At 40.4% G+C, this 21,664-nt stretch overlaps 1 protein-coding gene and 1 long non-coding RNA gene across 3 annotated transcripts; one reads left to right on the top strand and one right to left on the bottom strand.

Moving 5' to 3' along the window:
- The first annotated feature begins 706 nt into the window (after nt 1-706).
- Nucleotides 707-20,936, top strand: apln (apelin). The gene is made up of 3 exons (XM_079631491.1): nt 707-1,131; nt 13,486-13,658; nt 17,956-20,936. The coding sequence occupies exons 1-2, from the start codon at nt 1,065-1,067 to the stop codon at nt 13,650-13,652; spliced, it is 234 nt and encodes a 77-aa protein (XP_079487617.1). The 5' UTR covers nt 707-1,064; the 3' UTR covers nt 13,653-13,658; nt 17,956-20,936.
- LOC307008569 lies at nt 6,689-21,027 on the bottom strand. Of its 2 annotated transcripts, XR_013799854.1 has the most exons (4): nt 20,929-21,027; nt 13,471-13,691; nt 8,803-8,914; nt 6,689-7,949 (listed from the first exon to the last, which is right to left on the bottom strand). It is a non-coding gene; the product is annotated as an uncharacterized lncRNA (long non-coding RNA). The 2 variants fall into 2 exon arrangements; XR_013799855.1 differs by lacking the exon at nt 6,689-7,949 and having other exon boundaries at nt 8,303-8,914.
- Between the last annotated feature and the right edge of the window lie 637 nt (nt 21,028-21,664).

Here is a 21,664-nt window from a genome sequence, read left to right on the forward strand (position 1 = left end):
CTATATTAATGTTACCAAAGTTTGTAAATACAAATACAAATGAAAACAAAATATTTAAAGCAAAAAAACAATACAAATGGAATGAAATGACAATATACCTCAACTTTGTATCCATATAATTCATGGAAAATATATATTAAAACGTTTTACTGCTTCAAGGCTTTTTCATAGCACTCACCATTCAGCATGAGAAATGAAACACTTCCTGTTTATTGGATGACAGAAAATTCATGCATTACCAAACGTACCTCCGCTCAGATTTTCATCAAACCTTTTGTTCTGGCAGAGAATAGAAATCTATACACAGAGCAAAACAAATGACTCAGAATCAGCAAATCAAACAAAACAACAGAGGACCTGATAAGGCTTTCTCTGGCACACACAAAATGGACCAAAAAATAAATAAAATAAAACGCCACCAAGGATATGGAAGTGAACTGTGTTGGTCTGTTCAACTCATCTACCTATATATGAGAAGATGTTTGAGAGAAGAAAACCATCTCTACTTCATGTGATGTTGTTTCCGGACACGCACAACTTAAACAATTCTGAGAAGGGTATCTGTTTGACTAATATCATAGAGCTACCCTCTTTCCTCTTCCTCTCTCTCTCAGTGGGAGGGTTAATACCGAGGGGGAGGAAGCCCCCTTTTCCGTGACCCCCAGAGTCAGGGATACATAAGCAACACAAGAGACTTGGGCTCCTAATTCAAGGCAAACCGTCCTGATACAAACCGACTCTTTTTACACTCATTCTACTGGACTTCCAATTCACAAAAGGGAAATTTGCACATTACGGCAGGATAACTCAGACGGAAACCTGCCCTCAATCTCAGCGGCGCTGTCACACACTTGCACACAGATATACAAACACATTCACAGCCACACACGCACGCAGCCGCGCACACACACAGAGACACACGCGCGCACCGAAGAGCAAACAGTCTCTCTCCCTTTCTCGCTCACTCTCGCTCACCCACTCTCCTCTCCCTCCCATCCACACACACACACACCACTACAGTATATCAGCTAGCGACTGGCAGGGAAACGGAGGGGAGAGCAGAAATGAATGTGAAGATCTTGACGCTGGTGATTGTGCTGGTGGTTTCTCTGCTGTGTTCAGCCAGTGCTGGTAAGTACGGAGCGTGACGGCTGTTGCCTCCTCGTGTTTATCTTTTTCTCTCTGCTGTTAGCCTTGGGAACGGGAATGGGCAGCTGTAGTTGATCAGTTACCCAGCATGGTTAGCCTTCTGGGGCTGGGGAGAGGAGGAAAACGGCACCTGGCTGCGCGCTGTACTGCACTGCAGAGGTTTGGCTTGTTATTGTGCCCATTTAATGAAGTTAATTGTGCCATTGGTGGATTACTTGCTGACTTTCCCATGACATGTGTAGGAAAATAACAGCGATGATGATGATGATGATTCTTCCTGGTGTCATGTAACGCTTGGCTTTCTAGGATTATGTACTCCTGGATGTCGTAAATGTAAGGTGTTTTCCTATACGGTATTGTGGTGCATGTAATGAGGTGTTAAAAACAGCAGATGGTTCTTTAATTTGGATTTCACAAGAAAACGCTGATATGCTCTTGGCACTTATGGTTTCAGTAGATGTTTAAAGGTGGATTTGATCCATGTCTTTTGGGCTGTGCCACCTCATAGATGGATTCTCAGTCTCTCTGGGCTGAAGCTACATAGATCAGAGTTATTGTGCTTAACCTCCATATGATTTATTCCAAAAACAATCTGCTATTGTGCTGTTATGTAATTCTTGCTCAAACACCATGTTATTTTTCATCTACCTCCACAATAAAACCTTTGATCAAAGATGACATGCAAGTCTTAAAGCTGTGAGCTCGAGTCAGGTGACTGGTGGCCACCCTGCAGATGTGATGCAGGTAACAGGGTTGTGTTAAAAAACCACTGTGGCCCTTGTGTAAACGCTCACATCTCTCTAAAGTCCAACTGCTGGGAAGCATGTGTGTTTGAGAGTGTGTGCATGTTGAAGGGTGCTGGGTAGTGGCTACTTGCCGTATCAAACGGCCCCTTACGCCCTGCATTTCCACACACGTTTGTTACAGAGATGCTGCTATTTTGGTCTCTGCACGAGTAAATGGGAAGCAGTTACCTTGCATTACGGTCAGTGTCGTTTTTCACTCTCCCTGCATGTGTGTGGAGCCTGAGCCTGATCCTCAGAAGGACAGGCTACTAACGTGTGATCCAGGTCAGACTGCCTTGTTTGCGCTATTAGTATAGTATTATCTCCATCATGAGATGGGGGTGAGGGAGCCGCGGGGAGCCGGAGCTGCGCGCTGTCGCGGGAAGGTGTTGGAAGCGACTCGGTGTGTAGGCAGCGGGTGTGAAGCCTTTCATCTTCAGACAAACGCTTTTCCAGTACACTGGGAGTTTGCTGGAAATTGCCATCCGTCTCAACTGTACAATGGGGACGATCTGCGCACTGCTTTCTCGGAGGTTGAAAGAGGGTGGGGACGCAGAGAAGTCATGGTGCAACAGGCGACAGCGGCTCCGCCATCCGCAGGCATTGAGCGTCACCCAGCAGAACGGCTGCGGCCCTGCTAATCTCGTTTGCGCATACCTCAATCTGCTCTTCTTGTAATGGGCTTCCCCTCAAGAATGGGCAAATCTTGAGCGCATTGAGCCACTCATAATTCATCCTGAAAGCAATCTGTCTTCCACTCTCAAGTCTGGTATGTAAACACTTCATATTGTGGAAACAGTTCAGCCACTCTGGGTTGTCAGTCCGAGTCCGGTATCGACGCCTCATCTTTCAAAGTCACGGAAGCGCGGGATAAATCCTTTCAAAAATACAGTCTCGAGAGCAAACACGCACACACATATACGCACAGAAGTCCTGAGATGGTGTAATTTTAGCTGCTTGGTTTGTCCTCTTCGTCCAGGTGATGGTGTGGAGATCCAATCTCGGGCATTATATGTTTGAAATCAGCTCTTTGGAAAAGGGCAAATTCATGCGAGCTGTCAACAACGCTATTATTCGATATTAAACTTTGAAGTAGCATTGGAGAAATCGTGCGCGGGCTTGTCCTGGGTCAGCGTGAGACCCTTACAAAACAAATATAAAGCTCATTAGGAAGTCTTCAGCCACACAATGTTTCCTTTTAGAAGGAACGAGGGGAAAAAGCAGGATATTTTGTGAAATAACACCAGTGGCCATGTGCTAAAAGCACGCAGGAAGCATTAAATCATAATTCCATAAGTTCACTTAATGTGAAGGAGGTGTTTGCGGTTACGCACTTGATTATAGGGGCCATGGAGAGAACACAAAAAGGCAAACTTTTCCAGATGTCCAGCGATAACATGATAATAGTGTCAAAGCAGCATGAAGGAGATGAGCACTACAGAAAGGTCATCACAGGATTATGAAGAATCATTCAGCGGTGCTTTGAGGCATGATGGATTTTTGGCAGAGTCCCCATCTCTTCCACAAGCATGCATATTATGCACACACATACGTGCACATGCTCGCACACAATACAGATTTATCAGTAACCTGGATATCCTCTATGGCCTCACTGTAAGGACTGCAGTGTGATTTGTCAGAGTGAGATATGCAAATAAACTATAAAGAAGAGTTCAATGTGATGTACCAGTTTGAACATCATTTACTCACCCTCATGTCATTCCCAACTCATGTGATTTTCTTCCGATTCTGACTACAAATTAAAATGTTAGGTAGTGTTTTTCCCCATGCAATGAAACAGACAATGCTGTCAAAGCACAAAATTATCATAATAGTAATCCATATGACTTGTAGGCTGAATTTGAAGTGTTCTGAGACCTTTATATACTACACTTTGAAAAAAGACTAATGTTATGTCATTCACAAATTATTTTGTGCAATTGGAATATGTGCATACAGTATGTCCAATATGTGCAAATGCACCATGTTTACATATGTACAAACATGAATGAGCTGTGGTGAAGAAGATTATCAGTGAATATCAAATTTATTACATTTAAGTTCATTTCATATGGCATTAGTAGACTTCTATAATTCATGAAGTCATATGGACCTTTTTTTATATCTCTATAGTGCCTTTTGCTTTTGGAGCTTAGAGCAAAGGAAAAGAGCAGTGTGAACACTTCATGTAGCTCAAATGTTTACCTTGAATTAAATGCAAGACGTTTTGGATTAAAGTGTCTGCCAAATGCTTAAATGTTAGTGTTTCATTAAACAAGTTTGGAATGGCATGAAGGTGATCTATTCCCTGAACAATTATTACTTTATATTAATGTACATACTGACATTTTTTTAAACATATATAATGCCCATTCTAACAGATCAAGCAAAGGGTCATTTGCAGTCTCTGCCAACTTTTTATAAATACTTCATAAATATCTGCTCGGAGCTGTGGAAGTGGTTATTTTTCCGGCAGAGCAACCAATAAAACAGTGCCCTTTATAAAACAACAGTACAATTTCTGAGCTCTATTATAACTCATGTTGTAAAGACATAGGGTAACCTTTGAGAAAAGCTCCCCGGTTGCAGTACGGTGGATGTCTTGACATGTATGATTGCTATAGGCAAGCATAATGCAATTCAGAGCACTCTGAATATATCAGATCACCTCCACCATCAGACTTAAACAGATGCAGAGGAGAAATCCTGAAGGGTGCTGATGGAGGAGAAAGAAAAGAAAAAAGCGATTATACAGGCTTCTGATGTGGTGAGGAACACAGCCGCTAAAATATTAAAAGGTCTTTAAAACTTCACAGCTGGTGGTCTTCCCGAATTTGCAGGTGGACAAATGCGGAGAATATAAAGGGCCCTGTGCCAAAATTGCTTCAAATGGATGCTTACTCACTGCTCTCTCTCTCTCAGAATCACACTTCTGCATCTGGCTAGCTACATGCCTCCTGTACCCACAAGCAAGCTGACAAACCATTAGCTAGGCCCCTTCTTCTAAACATCAGAAAACATATCCCCTCAACACCCCCAAAATCTCTCTCTTTCCCCAACTTTTTAATTAAAGCCAGATATATCGAACGCCTAGCTGCGTCCACAGGGGCCCGATATTAACCTGATTTATAGCTCCCTTTTCAAATATTAAGCATTACGTTTATTGTGGTCGCTGATCAGATACGATCAGAGTGGACATTTTTATGAACAGCAGAGCAAAATGCTGTATAAATATTTCAAGTCGAGGAATAAATGTGCTTTAATTATTTTCATGCTCAATTTGAAGAGCAAGGAATGAAAAACACATTTGCAGCAGACAGGCCCGGGTTTGTTCGCAGTTAACGGCAGAAAAATAGCACATTGTTGTTTGTACTTCTATTGTGAGCTTTCCCAGATTATTTCAGAAGTATATCACATCAAACCATTAGCCTGATTTAAGGCTTCTGCTCTGGGTACTTCACTAAATCTGTTCAGAAACACAGAGCCGAGGCTCTTATTGCTCCGAGCAGTATGGATGTGAGAAACTGACTGGATTGTTTATGAGAAGTGTTCAAGAGTTTTTGGAACACTTTACTGATTCCCCCACTGGGACTACCCATAATTCCAAGCCTCAAGGTACAAGATATGTGTTATGCCTTCAATTTTATTGCACCAAATCTTATACCGCCAATAAAAACTTAAGCCTCAGTGTATTCTCTGATCTCTTTGATAGAGGGCAAGGCACATTAAATGTAAATTAAGTGTACATTTATTGCTTATGAAGCGAAAACAAATTCTGATAAGTATACTGAATGTCATCCTTTGTTGTAAAGACACGGCAGCTGATAGGAAATAGTTTTTAAAATGTCCAGAAGGAACAATTCAAAACTGAAATATATTATGAGTCAAAGCAAATCTTATCATGCTATATAAATTCCCGTCTTTCAGTATAGAACAAATGAGGTATATGCATGATAGTTTATATCATGTCTTATATCCCAAAGGAAGCAAAAAGCATACTAGAGAAAAACATCATGTTGAATGAATAAGTCTTGTTTGTTAAACTAGCATGCAATTGGAACCGGATTCTGTAAATACATATACAATTCAGACAGATAGTTTACACAAAGATTGTGAAGCTTTACATTTAATCTTATTCTGGTTAAACACTGTGGTTAATATACCAACATACATAAACAAAAAAAGGTAAATGAACTGTCAGTAATTAAATATGGCCTGTAACTTGACTCACAACGTTACTGTGAGAACCAGGGCACATTTTCTTAAACAAAAACACTCCATCACACAACACAAGCAGCCATTCACATCTGAGCTGTTAATCATGCTTCATCAGTCCATTCTCATCCATATGACACATATGTGTCTTTTCATGACTGATTGTTTAGTGTGATCTCAGCTGGAAATATCCCAGCATGCACCGGTTGACACTCCTTTCAGTAGCTAGACACTGGGCCCAAAGCAGGAGAATTGAAGCTATACCATCACACGTCCACTTTAAAGACAGTATGCATGCGGGCTCACAGCTGACAGCACAATAGTAAGGGGTGGATGTGGTTCATTACCGATTAGAGAGCCCTTGGAAATAGACTGCCGGAGCATCCCGTAGCTAAAGAGCTAGCACTTTCTTGACGATTACCAACATGCTGAGTTTGAGCCCATCACTGCTGACGAGAATATTCGGGTCTCGATCGCCCTTGCTGCCCGCCTCGGAGGTAAATCCTCTTTGAGACGGCATGCTGTTTTACCCTGGAAGCCAATTCAGAAGAAATCGCACTTAAGATGCTTTGCATGATCGGCTCTCTTGATTTTCTTGTACTTAAATGTCCAACCTGCAGTAACCTCTACCCAGTGATTCACCCCTACCAGTCTGAAGTGCTGGTGCAAGAGCTTGAGCAAGTCTTAATCAGCCTTCTCCCCTTTTTTCCCGTCTTTTCTCTTTCTCTCAACACATCATTAGCAGTCAAGGCAGCAGCCGTAGCGCTTTGAACCTGCAGCTCTCTGATCATTCGGAACCGGGCCATTTCTAACCACATTATTATAGCTTAGCGCTAATTTGGGTCATGTGTAGTTTGCTTGCAAGGCTGCACACCATCTGAAGGTGTCAAAAACGATCAGAGAAAAGAGCAGTGACAAGAAGCTTCAGCCACTTTTATCAGAGTGCTGCTCTTATTTTCAGTAATGGAGCTCAAAGTGGAGGTGTGGGAAAGTCTGTGAACTTTTCATGCGATTTTGTTCCTCTCCGGAGTTGCAGAACACAATGCACGCCTTCATTTTCTCCTGCATGCCGCGTGCTATCACAGCAGCACAATGCTGAATATCAAACAGCCCCCGATGTGATGAAATACAACGACTGGCCTGGGAAAGGGTTAAGCAATCTTACTGCCTACCTCCACCTATTAATGGACCTGTGCTGAAATTTGTAAACTGGGAAACCTGATCCATTCCAGCTGACAATGTCATTCTCTTGCTCCTCAGTGAGTGCCTTTCACAGCGGCTGCCATGGAAACGTGGATTGAGAGCACGTTAGAGACTGGTACCAGTTTATGCCAAGACCCTGTACTACTGGTAGGCATGCGATAAGCAGAGCCGCGACTCCAGGCTTCAAAAGGCCAGGCTGCTGATTTAAGACGCCGCTCGGGGAGTCTTACTGGCTTCTTTAACATCATTTCCATATCAGAAGTAGTATATTTAGGGACATAATAGCACACTGTTAGGAAATTTAGTGTAACAGGGTCTTATTTATGAGCTAGGCAAGTGATTCATACGGGGCTTCATGCTAATTAACGCGTCTCATTCTAAGCATAATGCTCATGATCAAGTGTGACTAGCTAAAGGATAGTCTTAGCGGGCATCAAATTGTCATGCCTGTGTGTGTGGCGGAGAAAAAAAAGCAGCTAAGTGTGGAGCTCTCTCTCTCTTATTTCATTGAATGAATGTCCTCCGAGACACTGGGGATCACGCCTCTGACGTCACACACCGTCAGCCATGGTTACACCCCCATGGGACTCCATGCCTCTTCTCGCACATATGCAAGCAAAACAAAGTACCAACAGTCATTCACAAAATGATTTTGGAAATTATTTGGCCTCACACACAGCATAAACGCTGCACCTTTCTGTGTGTAATTTCATACATATGCTAAAATGATTAATGTAATGCAAAATTGTAATAATTTTTTTTTCTGGTTTCTTTGAAACAGACGGATATGCAAACAAGATGTGCATGCATTGAGTAAGCCACCAGGACACAGAACAGAGAGGCTAATTGGGCTAACAGAAAAATAATTATGACCAGCCTGATCTCATTAGTATTTATAGGTATTTGTACGTCATGTTTACACATATATTATTGTATGTTTGGCCGTTTCTGTAAATATTACCAAACATCTAAAGTACTCTAAATGCATTTACATATACACAGCTTAAAATCATTATGAATACTTTATATTATAAATACATTTGTACACACATTTTACATTTTTATTTTAAATATATTTTGTATATCATATTTCACTGATTAAAAACAATCAAATCTACCTATTACTTCCATGAATTCAATATTCTATTAACCTAAAAAATAAATAATATTTACGTTTCACTGTTTGCATGCCTTCTAAAACCACACTTTATCTAGCAATACCCCTATAAATCACAGTTCATGCATGACCTTACACATTGTCTGCTTAATAAGTGTAAAATGCATGTAAGCACACTCAATGTCATCCAAAGGCCTGTTAACTTTTTACATTTGAAGTACAGTATAAACAGGATCTGTTTAGACATGCTCTAATTCTTTAGATAGAGCCACACACAAAACCTCATCAGCTTCAGGCTGCTATTAAAAACAAAAGATAAGAAAATACACAAACCTCCATAACATTTTGTGTCACCTTTGACTTATGATGTGGCTGCGTTGCCGGTATCCATTATGCATGTTTGTGGAGACGCCCTTACAAGAGCTGTTATGACTGCAGTCTCAAGCTGTGGAGAGAGTGAAAGGCTGGATGTCAGACAAACACCTAGGCACTGCTGCATCCACGTCTTCACAATAAATAGATGGGGTACGTCAAGCAGAATATTCTGCAAGCAATGACAAACAAATCAATACTCCTATATAACGTTGTGCAAACAAACTAACCAAGCAAGACGGTTTTGATTTGCATAGACAGAGCAATTATATTACACATTGATTGGTCGTTGAATTTGGTTGATGGGAGGTGGTGGAGGTGCTAGAAGGGCAAATGTATAAGCAGAGATAATGCATGTAGTACAACCAGCCATAAATAAGTGTTGCCCTCTCCTCACCTGGTTCTGCTTTGCGTGTAAGTAGATCTAATCTCTCACTTCCTGGAGTAGTGAGTAAAAGATTAGATCCATCTGGTGCCCCGAGTTTAAAAGGTCTTCCGACTAGCCTAAACTTTATATCTATTGGAAGCCTCGGCTCTTTATTTTTCATGTTGTGTGTTTGCACAGGGAGTGTATTGTAAATTTAGGCCAGTCAGAGAAATTCGGTGAACTATTCATCAGATTGAACTCGGCCCTTTATAAACGTTGCCTAGCCTGGGCCTCTCTCTCCCTGTCAGGAAAGTGCTGGGTGATGGATAACTCTCTCGGCTAAGAGGCAGCCCTGGGATTTACAGGGACACACTATCAGACACAAGGTGTCCAGCGGAGGCGAGGCGAGGCAGTCGTGTTAAAAAGTCAACATAATGGATGAACCTAAGGAGCGTGGTACTAGAGGATGAGATGGCAACGATCTGGCTATTTATCATTAGCCTGGATGAATCTGACCTATCTGAACACTTCCTGTCAAGCCACCATCTCTGTGTGAGCAAGCCGTGGTGACTTCAGCATTTTAGTGTGCCAGAATTCTCACTTTTTTAAACTCGATCAAACGCCTCCCAAAATGAAAATTTCAGTAGGCTCATAAAAAAAAAGTGCCCCTGCCTAAAACTTCAAAAACATAACTATATAATTCACAGCAGTTTCCAGCCCTAGTGGCAGTAAAACAACAACAACTTGTATTCCCCCTCACACAAATTATGATTACAGGGGCAGATTATCAATTAATAAAGTTTTTTGTGCGTGTGGCTCATTGTACAATTATGTACCATAATGCATGATTTGTAAACTAGTACATTTTGACATCTGCATCACATAACGAGCTCCTGATGCAGTAAACTTGCTCGGTAGTTCAACTGGAAGAGCATTTCACTCAAGTACAAATCACAACACTTGATAAAAGAGATCAAAGACTTGTAGAAGTAAGCTAAAATGGCATGGTTAGTTTAGCAAATGTGTTTTCATCTAGCATATGCTTTTGCTCAGACTGTCAGTTACAATTGGTTTAGGACAGGGTTTAATGTAGGTGGTACATTGTTTTAAAATTGTGAAAACGTGCCGCAATACGTACAACAACCAAAATTCCAGTAATATAATTACGTTCCACATTCAGATAAATTGTTGTTGTTTTTTACCATACAATGAACGTCAATGGGGTCCAAATCAACACTGGACCTCAATGAATTTCATTGTGTGGACAAAAAAAAAAAAAACACTGAGACAGGTCTTTCTTGTGTTCCGCAGAAAAATTAAGTGATACAAATTTGAAACGACACGATGAGTAAATGATTACAGATTTTTTAATTTTTGGATGAACTTTCACTTTAAGAGTTTGCCATCTTCAGATAAGACTGCTGGTATCATGAGAAGCATCAAGTGGAATATTACTTCCTGACTTGCTTGTCATTAGGTGGTGAACCTGGAAGAAATTATGTTGGTGAGAAGGAGGCCCATTATCAGCGCCATCAGATCTAATGCAATAAGGGGGCTAGAGCGTTTTCATCCCTGAGTGGGTCTGGTAAACAAGCAGCAAGTAGAGGAAGATCCCATCAGCATATGCCATCTATTATAGTATATCCACGGTTATTGCTCCTGTCACTTTGTATATACCACAAAGTGTGGAAAGATACGACCTGCAGAGTCACACAAGGAGCTATGCACATTAAGAAGAAGCCAAGAGTCGTAAAACAGACAATAGAGTGATTCTGAGTGCTTAAAATAGACTTCCCTCTTCATCAATCCAATGCATGTCTTGAGTTGATTCATAAATGCTGTTCTTATCACAACCAGAGATTATTTTTAGCAGCATTCCTGTTTGCGGCCTGGGATGACAATTTTCTGAGTGATTTGCTCCCCTCAAAGCTAAGCGGGCAGCAAACGCTGCCTGTCAGATGGTGATGGCAGGAAACATCTAAATTGTGTCATTATGGAAAGGTTCATGACAGACGCTGATAGTAGAGCTGCGGTGATGTGCTGCGTTCAGCTCAGCCAGGTGTAATTACAGCCACTTCTGCCTGCCTGGACGAAAAACATTGTGTTTTTGACCCCTCAGAGAGATTTCAAGACTATTCCTCACGCTGTAGAGAACAATATATTGGGTTGAGTGATTATGGTACTGGAAAAGCAAAAAGACTCCTGGCCTGTTTCTCACAGCTGATCCTACGTGTTTTAAAGGACCAACCGGGTGGGGGAAATTTCTGATCACATGGAGACTTTTTAAATGTTAAACCCCTCAGATTAGAAAGAAATGACTTGAATGCAGACAGAATGTGTAAACTTGCTTCATTCATTTGTGGAGAAATAACAGGAGGTTAATGCTCGGATTAGCAGGCCTGGTGGATAGATGGGTTTTTAGCGTGGTTTCCTTTTTCCATGAGATGTTGAAGTATGCAATGAAGTCTTTCTGTGGGGCAAATGAATTAGTCCACTGTTCGTCGAATTAGTCCGCTGTGAATGTGTAATGTGTCAACTAAAGGCGATTAGTTTGTAAATGTAATTTGAGCTGTCAGGAATTTAAAAATATAGTTTAAGGGTATTTAACTCATAAGCAGACTTACAGGCAATGTGTTTGGCCTCATGTCGTCCAGTCACTACATGTACTAACCGTCAAAGATTTAAGTCATTTCAAGGCTGTATGATTACGAACTCAAATCGTATACCGTTAGCTGCTTGATCCTCTCTGTGAAAGAGAAAGTTATAAAGAGAGAATAGCTATTAGTCATTAATTTGCGTTTTCCTGCTGAAAAATCCATATTAAGCTAATCGATGTGTTTTGTAACATGTTTGCTGGTTTCTGCCTGATCCAAGCAGGTTTCTAGATTCTCCATGTTGTTTTTTTTACATCCAAGATGGTCTACCAGCTGTTCGAAGTTGGTTTATCAGCCTGGACCAGCTAAACAAGCTATAAACCGGCTACCATGTTCCAAAACAAGAATGTCTAGAAGGTCTAAAATTGAGCTCATTCTTACATTGACTTGATTTAATTTACAAGAATTGTTCGTGCTATGATATTTAAAAAAAAAAGAAAGAAAGAAAATCTGCTCCCTGTTGTCTTCTTAATTTAGGTTGTCTGTCACTCCCCAGGGAGATGTTAGGAATGTCTTGACCCAACGAGAATAATCTCATTCAAGTTCTTGCTGGGAAAGGTTAATGGGATTCTCTGTTTACTCTGTAGGATAGGCATTTGTTGAGCTCTCACTGAAAGATTCCTTTTTTAAGACATTTCTGGCAGCGGTTTTTGAATGCGTTGGAGTTAAGGACAAACATAGACAAAAAAGGCAGAAAGACGTATGCATAAAGGGGAGATGAATTTGGAAGAACGGGGTGAATTATCTTCATGAGCTTCAGCGGAAAGAGGATAGTATGGCATGTGTATTACTATGGAATAAAGGATTGGAGAGCAGTGGCCTGAAACGGGAAACATAACTGATGATTGACCGGGTGCGTTTTCCCATTCATCCCCTTAAATAATGTAGAAAAAAAAAAGACGGGACTCATTGATTCTTGCTTCTGTCATTAGGAAGACTAGGAACTATCCATGGAAAGACATCCAATACCTATGATGAACTCAAACAAAACACCCTTAGAAAGCCAATTCAGGACTTGAATGGGAGATCACTGACATCAGACAGTGCTGCACAGATCAAGGTCTCCCCAAAACCTCCCAGAATGTTTGCTCTCCCCGGAGGACTTGTTTGATTTTTCTAAAGAGGTTAGAGGTTAGAGACGCACTGATATGGATCAAGCTGTGGATATGAGACGGGTTTAAAGGATCTACTCGCACTTATTGAGAGATGACTGGAAACATCTGAGCACACTGACAAGCGAGCAGCGTAGTGCACATAGACGCACAGACAAATATGTGTTCAGGACAAGTGTCTGTCCCTTGTTCTTGACATGAAGTGAGAAGTTCAAAGATTTGCATGTAAACAGTGTCCGTGACAGTGTTGAGGGACTTTCTGGTAGTTTTTGTGCAGTTTCTTAAAGGTGAAATATATAATATGTAACTCTGGCTCAGCCAATGTTGTGATTTTGGGGCAGGGCTACATATTTATCCAACCACTGGAACATTTTTTTTGTTTGAAGACATTGTTTTTTGCAATTCAATTTAACCAAAGTGACCAAGATACTTTGAAAATAGACAAGTGCATTGTCCTTTTTATCATTTTAAGTTGGGTTTCAGAATTCACATGTACCTTTTCTGTCCGCAGGTCCAATGGCCTCCACCGAGCATAGCAAAGAGCTGGAGGAGGTGGGCAGCATGAGGACTCCTTTACGGCAGAATACCGCTCGAGCCGGCCGGAGCCAAAGACCCTCTGGCTGGAGGAGGAGACGCCCTCGACCCCGTCTCTCCCATAAGGGGCCCATGCCATTTTAGAGCAAGGTCAGTTTGACATTACTGTACCAATGCAATAGCCTGAAAGCAACAATAAGCACAGAACAGAATATGAGTAACCAATAAGAGGGGGGAAAACAATCTAATTTTCATCTATAAATGGAGCAGTTCTGGATAGGCCTTGAAGAAAGCACCTGTTTCAATCATCGAGTGCATACTGAGGAAGGTTGGAAATGCAGGAGAATAACATGAAAAAAGGGAGACTGTGATTGACAGAAACCTGCTCGCTCATTCACTTCTTTCATGAATTATAGATTACTGCTGGCACAGAAAAACTGCATGTCTTTATGAGATTACCGGACTTTAGACTGCCAGCTTCTGTGGTCCCAATCTTCTCCAGAAGATCTACAAAACCCATACAGAGTGGAATATAATACAATGTAAATGTTGTATTATATCTGAGTCAACATGTTTCCGTTATCCTAATAATGCCAATTAAATTCCCTATCCAAAGATAATACTCCAGAATCTCGTCTGAACCGCTACAGCTAGTTTTTCCACATAAAAAGGATATTTAACTTAACGTCTAGATAAACAATTCCTCCGGCAACATTTTTTTTTTTTTTACGTTTAATAAAAGTTTTTTTCTCTTCTTACAAAGAGAAATTTTCAGTGATGTAGCACCAAAGCCTATATTTTAATGAAACATTCAAGTTACAACGTCAATAAATAAAAGAGAACTGTATCTGACAGATGTTATCAGCACGTTTATGTTTTATTACTTACAGGCTTCGTGCTGAAATACTGACCCACGTTTTTTCCAGAAACGGAGTGGTTTTTATTAACAAAAAAAAGATTCAAAAAATGTTTGTGGATAACAGAGACATATTCAAGAACTCATTCACAGCTTTTTTACATAGTCCACAGAGTAAGGTGACGAAACAGGGTACAATGACCCCACAGGAGTTCACAATACAAGCCTGCAGAGTCTTGCCATAAATTAACTTTATATAGGACCATAGGCTATGGAGAAGGACAAGTCAGCTCTTTATGGCACAGTTAATCGTCTTTAAAAGCTGAGAGATGAAGGCAATAAAGAGTGAGAAATCCCAAACCCTCAAATAGCAAATTAAAAAAAGTTCAACTTGGTAAACAATTACCATTCATTTGCTTCATCAATCTAAGGGGGGAAAAAATCAAAATGTCTAAATGACACAAAGAGCAAAGCCTATGTATGTACTCCCATCCCGACCAATAAAATGCACAGATTCTTTGAGCGATTTAGGCAGTTGATACTTGTTTTGATCTCCAGAATACTGGCAGCACAATGAGGAGAACTGCAGGAAGTTGTGTAGCTCCATTAAATGGAACGGCTCAGTGACTCACAATGTAGAGTCCACAAACAGCACTTCAACCCCAAACAAGACGAAGATTTCTCTTTCATTCGGCTCCTTCTTCAGCTCCCTTCATGCCGTACTAGGGTTCAAAGTTCATGTCTTTTAGCACATTCACCCACATTCCTTTGGGCCCGCTTTGGTGAACTAGTTCATTTGAGGCGACTAATGTGCCAATCAATCCTGCGGTACCAAACCCCAAAATTCTTCTCCTAATCCACTCACAGTTCATTATATCCACAATGTAATACGTTTACATTAATATTAATTTCCTTGACAGACATTTTATCGCTAAAGAGAACATGTTGTGATAATTACTGTATGACACAGTACAGTAAATCAGTCCATGGCCCAGATGGGACTCCCACTAAAGTGTTTGACCTGCATCTGGCTTGTGTACAACATCTCACATTTTGTGCAGTGTGAGAAATGTAGCCTCACACTTCATCATCTATGGCTAAAACGGGGCACAGACTGACCGGGGCAATTAACTCTCCTCAAGGGCTGATAACAGACAGAGAACCACCGAATAAGGCCACAGTGGAGGCACCTGAAAGGCTTTTTTTCTTTTTTCATTATGCAGTATCACCGTGCTTGCAGATGAGAAGGATGTCAGAGAAGGAAATCATTGCTTGACTAGAATTGAGAACTTAAGTTAACACCAAGGGGATAATAACATATATATATATATATATATATATATATATATATATATATTACATTCTCCTTTAAGGAATTTGCACAGTTCAAAGTTAAGCTCAATCAACAGCATTTCAATGTTAATTCGATCAACAACATGATGATGTGGTTCATTACCACAAAAGAAAAAAAGAAAGAAAAAAAAGTAAATGGAAATAAAAGGGGCCAATTTCTGCAGAATCATAATGCAAAAATGTCACGCAACTACATTCATAAGAACACTTGTATTCATTTATTTTTTAAACCTTGTGTATTATTTTAGCTATAAGGTTGTTCTCGTAATTTTTATAATCGTTGCCACTATGTTGTCCCAGCAACAAAGTTATAAAATTGGATATAACTGGAAATGGTAAGTAATTGATTTCCCATTTCACACAAATATCTTGTTAACATTCATATTGTTTTATCTTGTGGCTGTACTATTGAGAATATTTTAGCATTTACGGATTGGCTCCATTCACTGCAATTGTAAATGCCTCACTATAATCTATAAAATGTTTTTTTTTTTTTTTTAAGAAAAGGAGAGTTCTAAATAAATGTTGTGGTAAATCAACATTATGCCACAAGAGCTGTTGATTGAGCTTAACTTGCCTGAAACCCTGAATATTCCTTCAAGACCAACCAGTCCCAGCAAGCAATTTTGCGTTTAAAATACATCTAATAGCCGTCCAAACACAGCCGTGACGTATAGGCTAAAAAAAAATATGGCAAACTCTGGGCTGTCAGTGAAAATTTAACAGATGTCTAACCATAATCTATGCTATATAGAACATGTCAAAGAAATTAAGCCAAACTCCTTGTTATCACTGTTGACTTGCCTTACATGATGGAATATCATACATCTCACAAGTTATTTTGGCTAAAATTACATGCAAACAAATTCGATGTTATTTCGGCTAGTCTGGTTAGTGGGTTACTCTCGCCAGACTATCAGGTCTATAGTTAACCTTGACGGTGAAATGATGGCTATTGCTTGCTGGGGTTTAACTAAACAACACATTGGACAGAGCTTCTTCATTGTGAATGCTCTGGGAAGTAAATGGAAAAGGAGGTTAAAAGCTCAGCTGAAGATTATGAGAACTGAAGGTTGTGGTAATAGAACACAAGAATGAATAACCCGTTACAAGATCCAGATGCCACAACATATAAGAGGAACAACACATGTTGAGAGACCTCCTCTTCAAAGACTTCCTAGCACAAAGGCATTGCACTGCAGAGAGCTAGACATTGAAAATCTGCCTCATTAAGTACCAAGGGGCACACTAGATGATTAGAAAACAACTGCCTGACACAACGTTTCTCTTTTAAAATGCTCCCTGTTGTTGGTATTTTCTGACAATCGGCATGATGTCATAGAGCATCACAAATGTGATGAGTCACAATCAAAACATGGTTCAGATAAGAATCACTGTACGTTACTCAAACACAAAACTATGCAGGTGTAACACAGAAAGAAAAAAGATGGTTCTCATTGCTCATTAGTGTTACAGTCCAGATGCATGAATTTGATCAATGTATAAAGGCAGAATCCTAGTCATCATGGAACGTCCTACGTGACAGACATGACTCTGCCATTCATTTCAGTAGTTTGGCATAATAATTTTGTTATTTTCATCATTTACTCACCCTCATGTCTTTCCAAACCTGTATGACTTTCTTTGTTTTGTGGAACATAAAAGAAGATATTCAAAATATCTTCTTTTGTGTTTTGCAGAAGAAAGAAATGCATTCAGGTTTGGAACGACATGAGGGTGAGTAAATGATGTCTATCCCTTCAATAAGCTTAAAAATACATACTGTTGGACAAATAAATATAGAGTAAACTAACAATTTTACTTGCACTGAACTGGTTTTATTGATACCTTTGAATACAGAATGAAACATTTCACTCGTCTCATCTGCCATCTTGTTTTTTTTTATTAAGTTCGTCCCAATGCGTTATCCAGCTGCCTTCACAGATTTTCCTAAAACAACGCATCTTGTAGTTCACCTAAAAACAAAGTCTGTCATCACTTACTCACCATTATGCCATTCAAATCCTGTATGCATGTCTTTCTTGATGATCCATACTGCATACTGAAATAACTAGCTGGATATATTTTGAGTAACCTTTAGGATATTTAAAGACTTGCTCTAACTGTTCTTTTCTTGGCTGTGTCATACGTTCGGTAGCCACTACCTGTGGCAATTAGTAAAATTACAGAAAACCCCTGTATTGTACCTTATTCATGTCTCTTTTCTTTTGTCCACAGGCACAGCTTAGAGTGCCCTCCCCCTTGGTTCTGATTTCTATGCTCTTCCTTTGCCTTGGGGGGCCTTGCAACAAGGGGCCTTTGCTAGCCCAGCCTGAAGAGTGATGTCCATAGCACCTGCTGGTTCTTCAAGCAACTCTTCTTCTGTCCACAAAAAACCAGGACAAGCCACTCACCCTCAGCTCTACGAAGAATTGTGGGCCGGGAACGGGGGTGGGGGGGGGGTATTGAGCCCGAGCTATCAGATTCTGTCTCTCTCTGTCTGTCTCTCTCCTCCTGTGGTTTTTTCTCATTTGCTTTCTAGAGCCCTTTCATGGCCACACTTTGCATGATGTGTGAGCAGTGGGGAGCCTGGTCCAAACAGTTATAGTCCGAAAAGCATTTCTTCTCCGAGGTTTGCTAGTCCCATTCTCTCCAGCGTGAAGGTGACCACATCGCTTTTTCATATTGCTACTTGTTGGCAACTCTTGGCTTATAAACTGTGTTTATGAGGGAAGAAAGTGGTAGGGAAACGAAAATAAGGCACAACTAACTGTTCAGGCCCATTATGGCCAAGTCAGCAACATTAATTTTTCACATTTGGCACAACTTTGATCATCTGCCTACAACAAAAAATGGATAGTTAGCTTAATAATAGCATGAGTGCATTTACATGAAAACCACTCACACACACAAAAAAAATACTTTCTAGAAGCCTGGCAATGCAAGAAACCATGTTTAAATGAGATAAACTGTTTGAATCGAGTTTTGGCGCCAAAATGTTAACACACACGTGCACAATAAGTATGCACCTTGTATAAGTATAAATAAGTATAAATCTGCAGATTGTGCATGTAAATGCATTCAATGTTGGTTCATTTATAATGACCTCTAAAATATGAAATGAATATAATTCATTGGCACATCCATGTAAAACAGCTTGATTGCATCTCATTGTGCTGTCCAATGGTCATTGCACTTCATCCTACCAATGAGCCTAAGAGTTGTCAGTCATCCGAAGCTTAAGGATAAAGCCACAGTGTCTCATTATCAAAATCACACTCCACTTCCATGAGCGTGAGATCATCGGTCCTGAGCCCTCTTCTCCTCCCCCATGACACACGCTGCTTTACAGCAGAGATACATGACTGTTAACTGGCCAGGGTGATCTGCTTCATACGGCGGACCATCTCTCCTTTTAATGAAGTGCCAAATAGCAAATATACTCCACAGTGCTGCCAGGAGAAGAAAAGTAAACATGTTACCTCTTATCTTCGGGGAAGCATAACAACTAACCACATGTATGCATTTTGCCATTTGTTTGAACATCCAATGTAAAGGCAATGGTAGCATGGTTTGAAGACATTAGACCAAAAAGAGAAAAAGAAAATTCCATACAGATCTGATGATTTAGCCTGATTGTCCCCTTGACCAGATTCTTTGACTGACAGAACTCTATGCCTTTATTTGACATCATACTGGAAATGATTTCTTGTTTAGTTCTCATTCTTTTGGTGTTATTTTTGTTATATTTCAATTCATTTCTCAGGGTGCTGTGACAGAAGCCTGTATGGTCTATATTACATGCATTTATTTAAGAAATACACATTATTTGTATCTGCACCATTTAGCTTCATGCTTATGTATCCACCACTTTAGCTACATATTCAGACTAAGTTTTTACAAGCCATTATTGTTCTCTCCCCAGTGGGAGCAGTTGCCTTTTGAGTTTGAGCCTCTTTAGCACAGACGGCTGTGACGGTTATTAAACCCCATTGCTAATCGGTTTTAGATTGGAATCGCTAAAATCTCTTTCAAGTCTGATAGAGCTCACAAGTCAAATTGGCATGACCACACTACCTTAGCGTTCGACTGATTAATGATGTAATAATCTATAAATAGGATCAATCCTTATCAATCCTTCATAACTTTCAGTCAGACACAAATTATGAGGCTGAGATTAGAGGCTTTTATGACACTGTTAGCTAAACTCATTAATTAGACAACACGGCAAGTTATTCCAAATTAGCATTTGAGTCCCTCCCCCGATTTTCTGTTCACCGTTTGTCTGTGGATATGGAAACAGAGAGCCGCCGCGTATTATCCGCAAACACAGCCTCGCGGCAAAATCAGATCTTCATAAGAGAGTGCCTAAAAACCACAGTGGTAAAACACCCAGCCGAGCTCACCTCGATTAAAAATGTATCGAATCTTAGGGCACTGTGAATACTAATAATTCCAGTCACGCCATGATTATTTTATACCCTCTCAGACAGAGATGTGGATTTCATTAACGCTTTCTCAGAACGATAGTTCTCCCGAGAGCTCTGCTTCATGGATCAGTAGGTCAGAAAGCAGAGAAGATCTAAGTTTGGGCGGCTGAGTTGCCGTACAATCCGTCTGAAGAGTCTGTTAGAGGTGCAGAGTAATGCCTGTATCCACACTGTTGTTCATGAATGTATCTTCACCATCCTCACCAGAGCTGAGCTGCCCCTCCAGGGAGGACCATCGAGCAGTGTTTCAGTTCAGTTCAAGCCTTGAATCTTGAAAAACTAGCCCGTCACTGCTACTTACGACAACCGACCCGATCCCCCTTCCCACCGATGGTGATGGTTATCCGTTTCATCAAACATCCAAAGACAAATATGACAAAATCCAAAGCTCGCTATAGCAGAGACCCCTATCAATCACTTGGCTTTCCTCCAACAGTTCTCTGTACGGACATGCAAGGCTGCACTTTTGCAATTCCATTATGCTGCTGGAAAATTAAATCCTGAAAACAAGTCTTTTGGCATGTAATGGTTTTCCAGTGTCTTGTGACAATTTAATTGACTGATTCTTGTCTAGCTGGTTGTCCAAAGCTTACTTTTCGATAGAGTGTGGAAAGCTGTATTTTATTTTTGTGTGTAAGGTCGTAAAAAAAAAAAAAAAAAAAAAGTGTAGAAAAAGTAGTCTGCTGCAAAATATGTCGTGGACACAAAAAAGCTTTCTCACCCTCCTCCGCAGTCGAACTCGGTCCATCGTCTCCGTCAGCACATCAGGTTAATGGAGCTTGCGGCACCAAGAGTACAAGCACGTCCAGACTCAATACTGAAATGGCAAACACACGCATTATACTTACAGAGCACAAATCATTTTGTACAAATGTTTTGCTTTTCTTTAAAGAGCTCACATGAGAAACTCATTCCTACTCTATCATGTGTTTCTGCCCAATTTGGCTTCATCATTAGTCCTATGCACTTGTATGCACGTTCCACTTGATCATTCAGAGGTCTTTTGTTTGAGTACAGACTTTTGCATGGGAGGAAGGTATCCAGAAGGTATTTGTATGTTGAAAACAGAGCTGTGGAAAGTGAAATGAGTTCCCTTGATCGTTTAGAGACAAAGAATAAAAGCCCAGAAAACAATACAAAACTCCTCTTTACCATTGTGATTCATCACAAGAGAAAATACCCATTTGGCCGCTTGTTTTCAATTAGCTTGTCACGGTGCATGTAAAATGTGGCGACCAGATCAAGTAACTGAAATCCAATCCCAACAATTCACAAATGTCCACCAACTGCTTGGGATGCTAAGAATGATCTGATTATTCTGTTACTTCAAACAAGATTTCACACCCACAAAGAGCTCTAACCTCTATCCAAAACATGCATCCATACACATGGCCTGTTTGTTCAGCACACTCATCCATTTCAAATCTCAAAATCTGTAGTCAGGCCTGGCATTTCAA

Source organism: Phoxinus phoxinus, assembly GCF_949152265.1.
Source record: "Phoxinus phoxinus genome assembly, chromosome: 12".
Taxonomy (NCBI): Eukaryota; Metazoa; Chordata; class Actinopteri; order Cypriniformes; family Leuciscidae; genus Phoxinus; species Phoxinus phoxinus.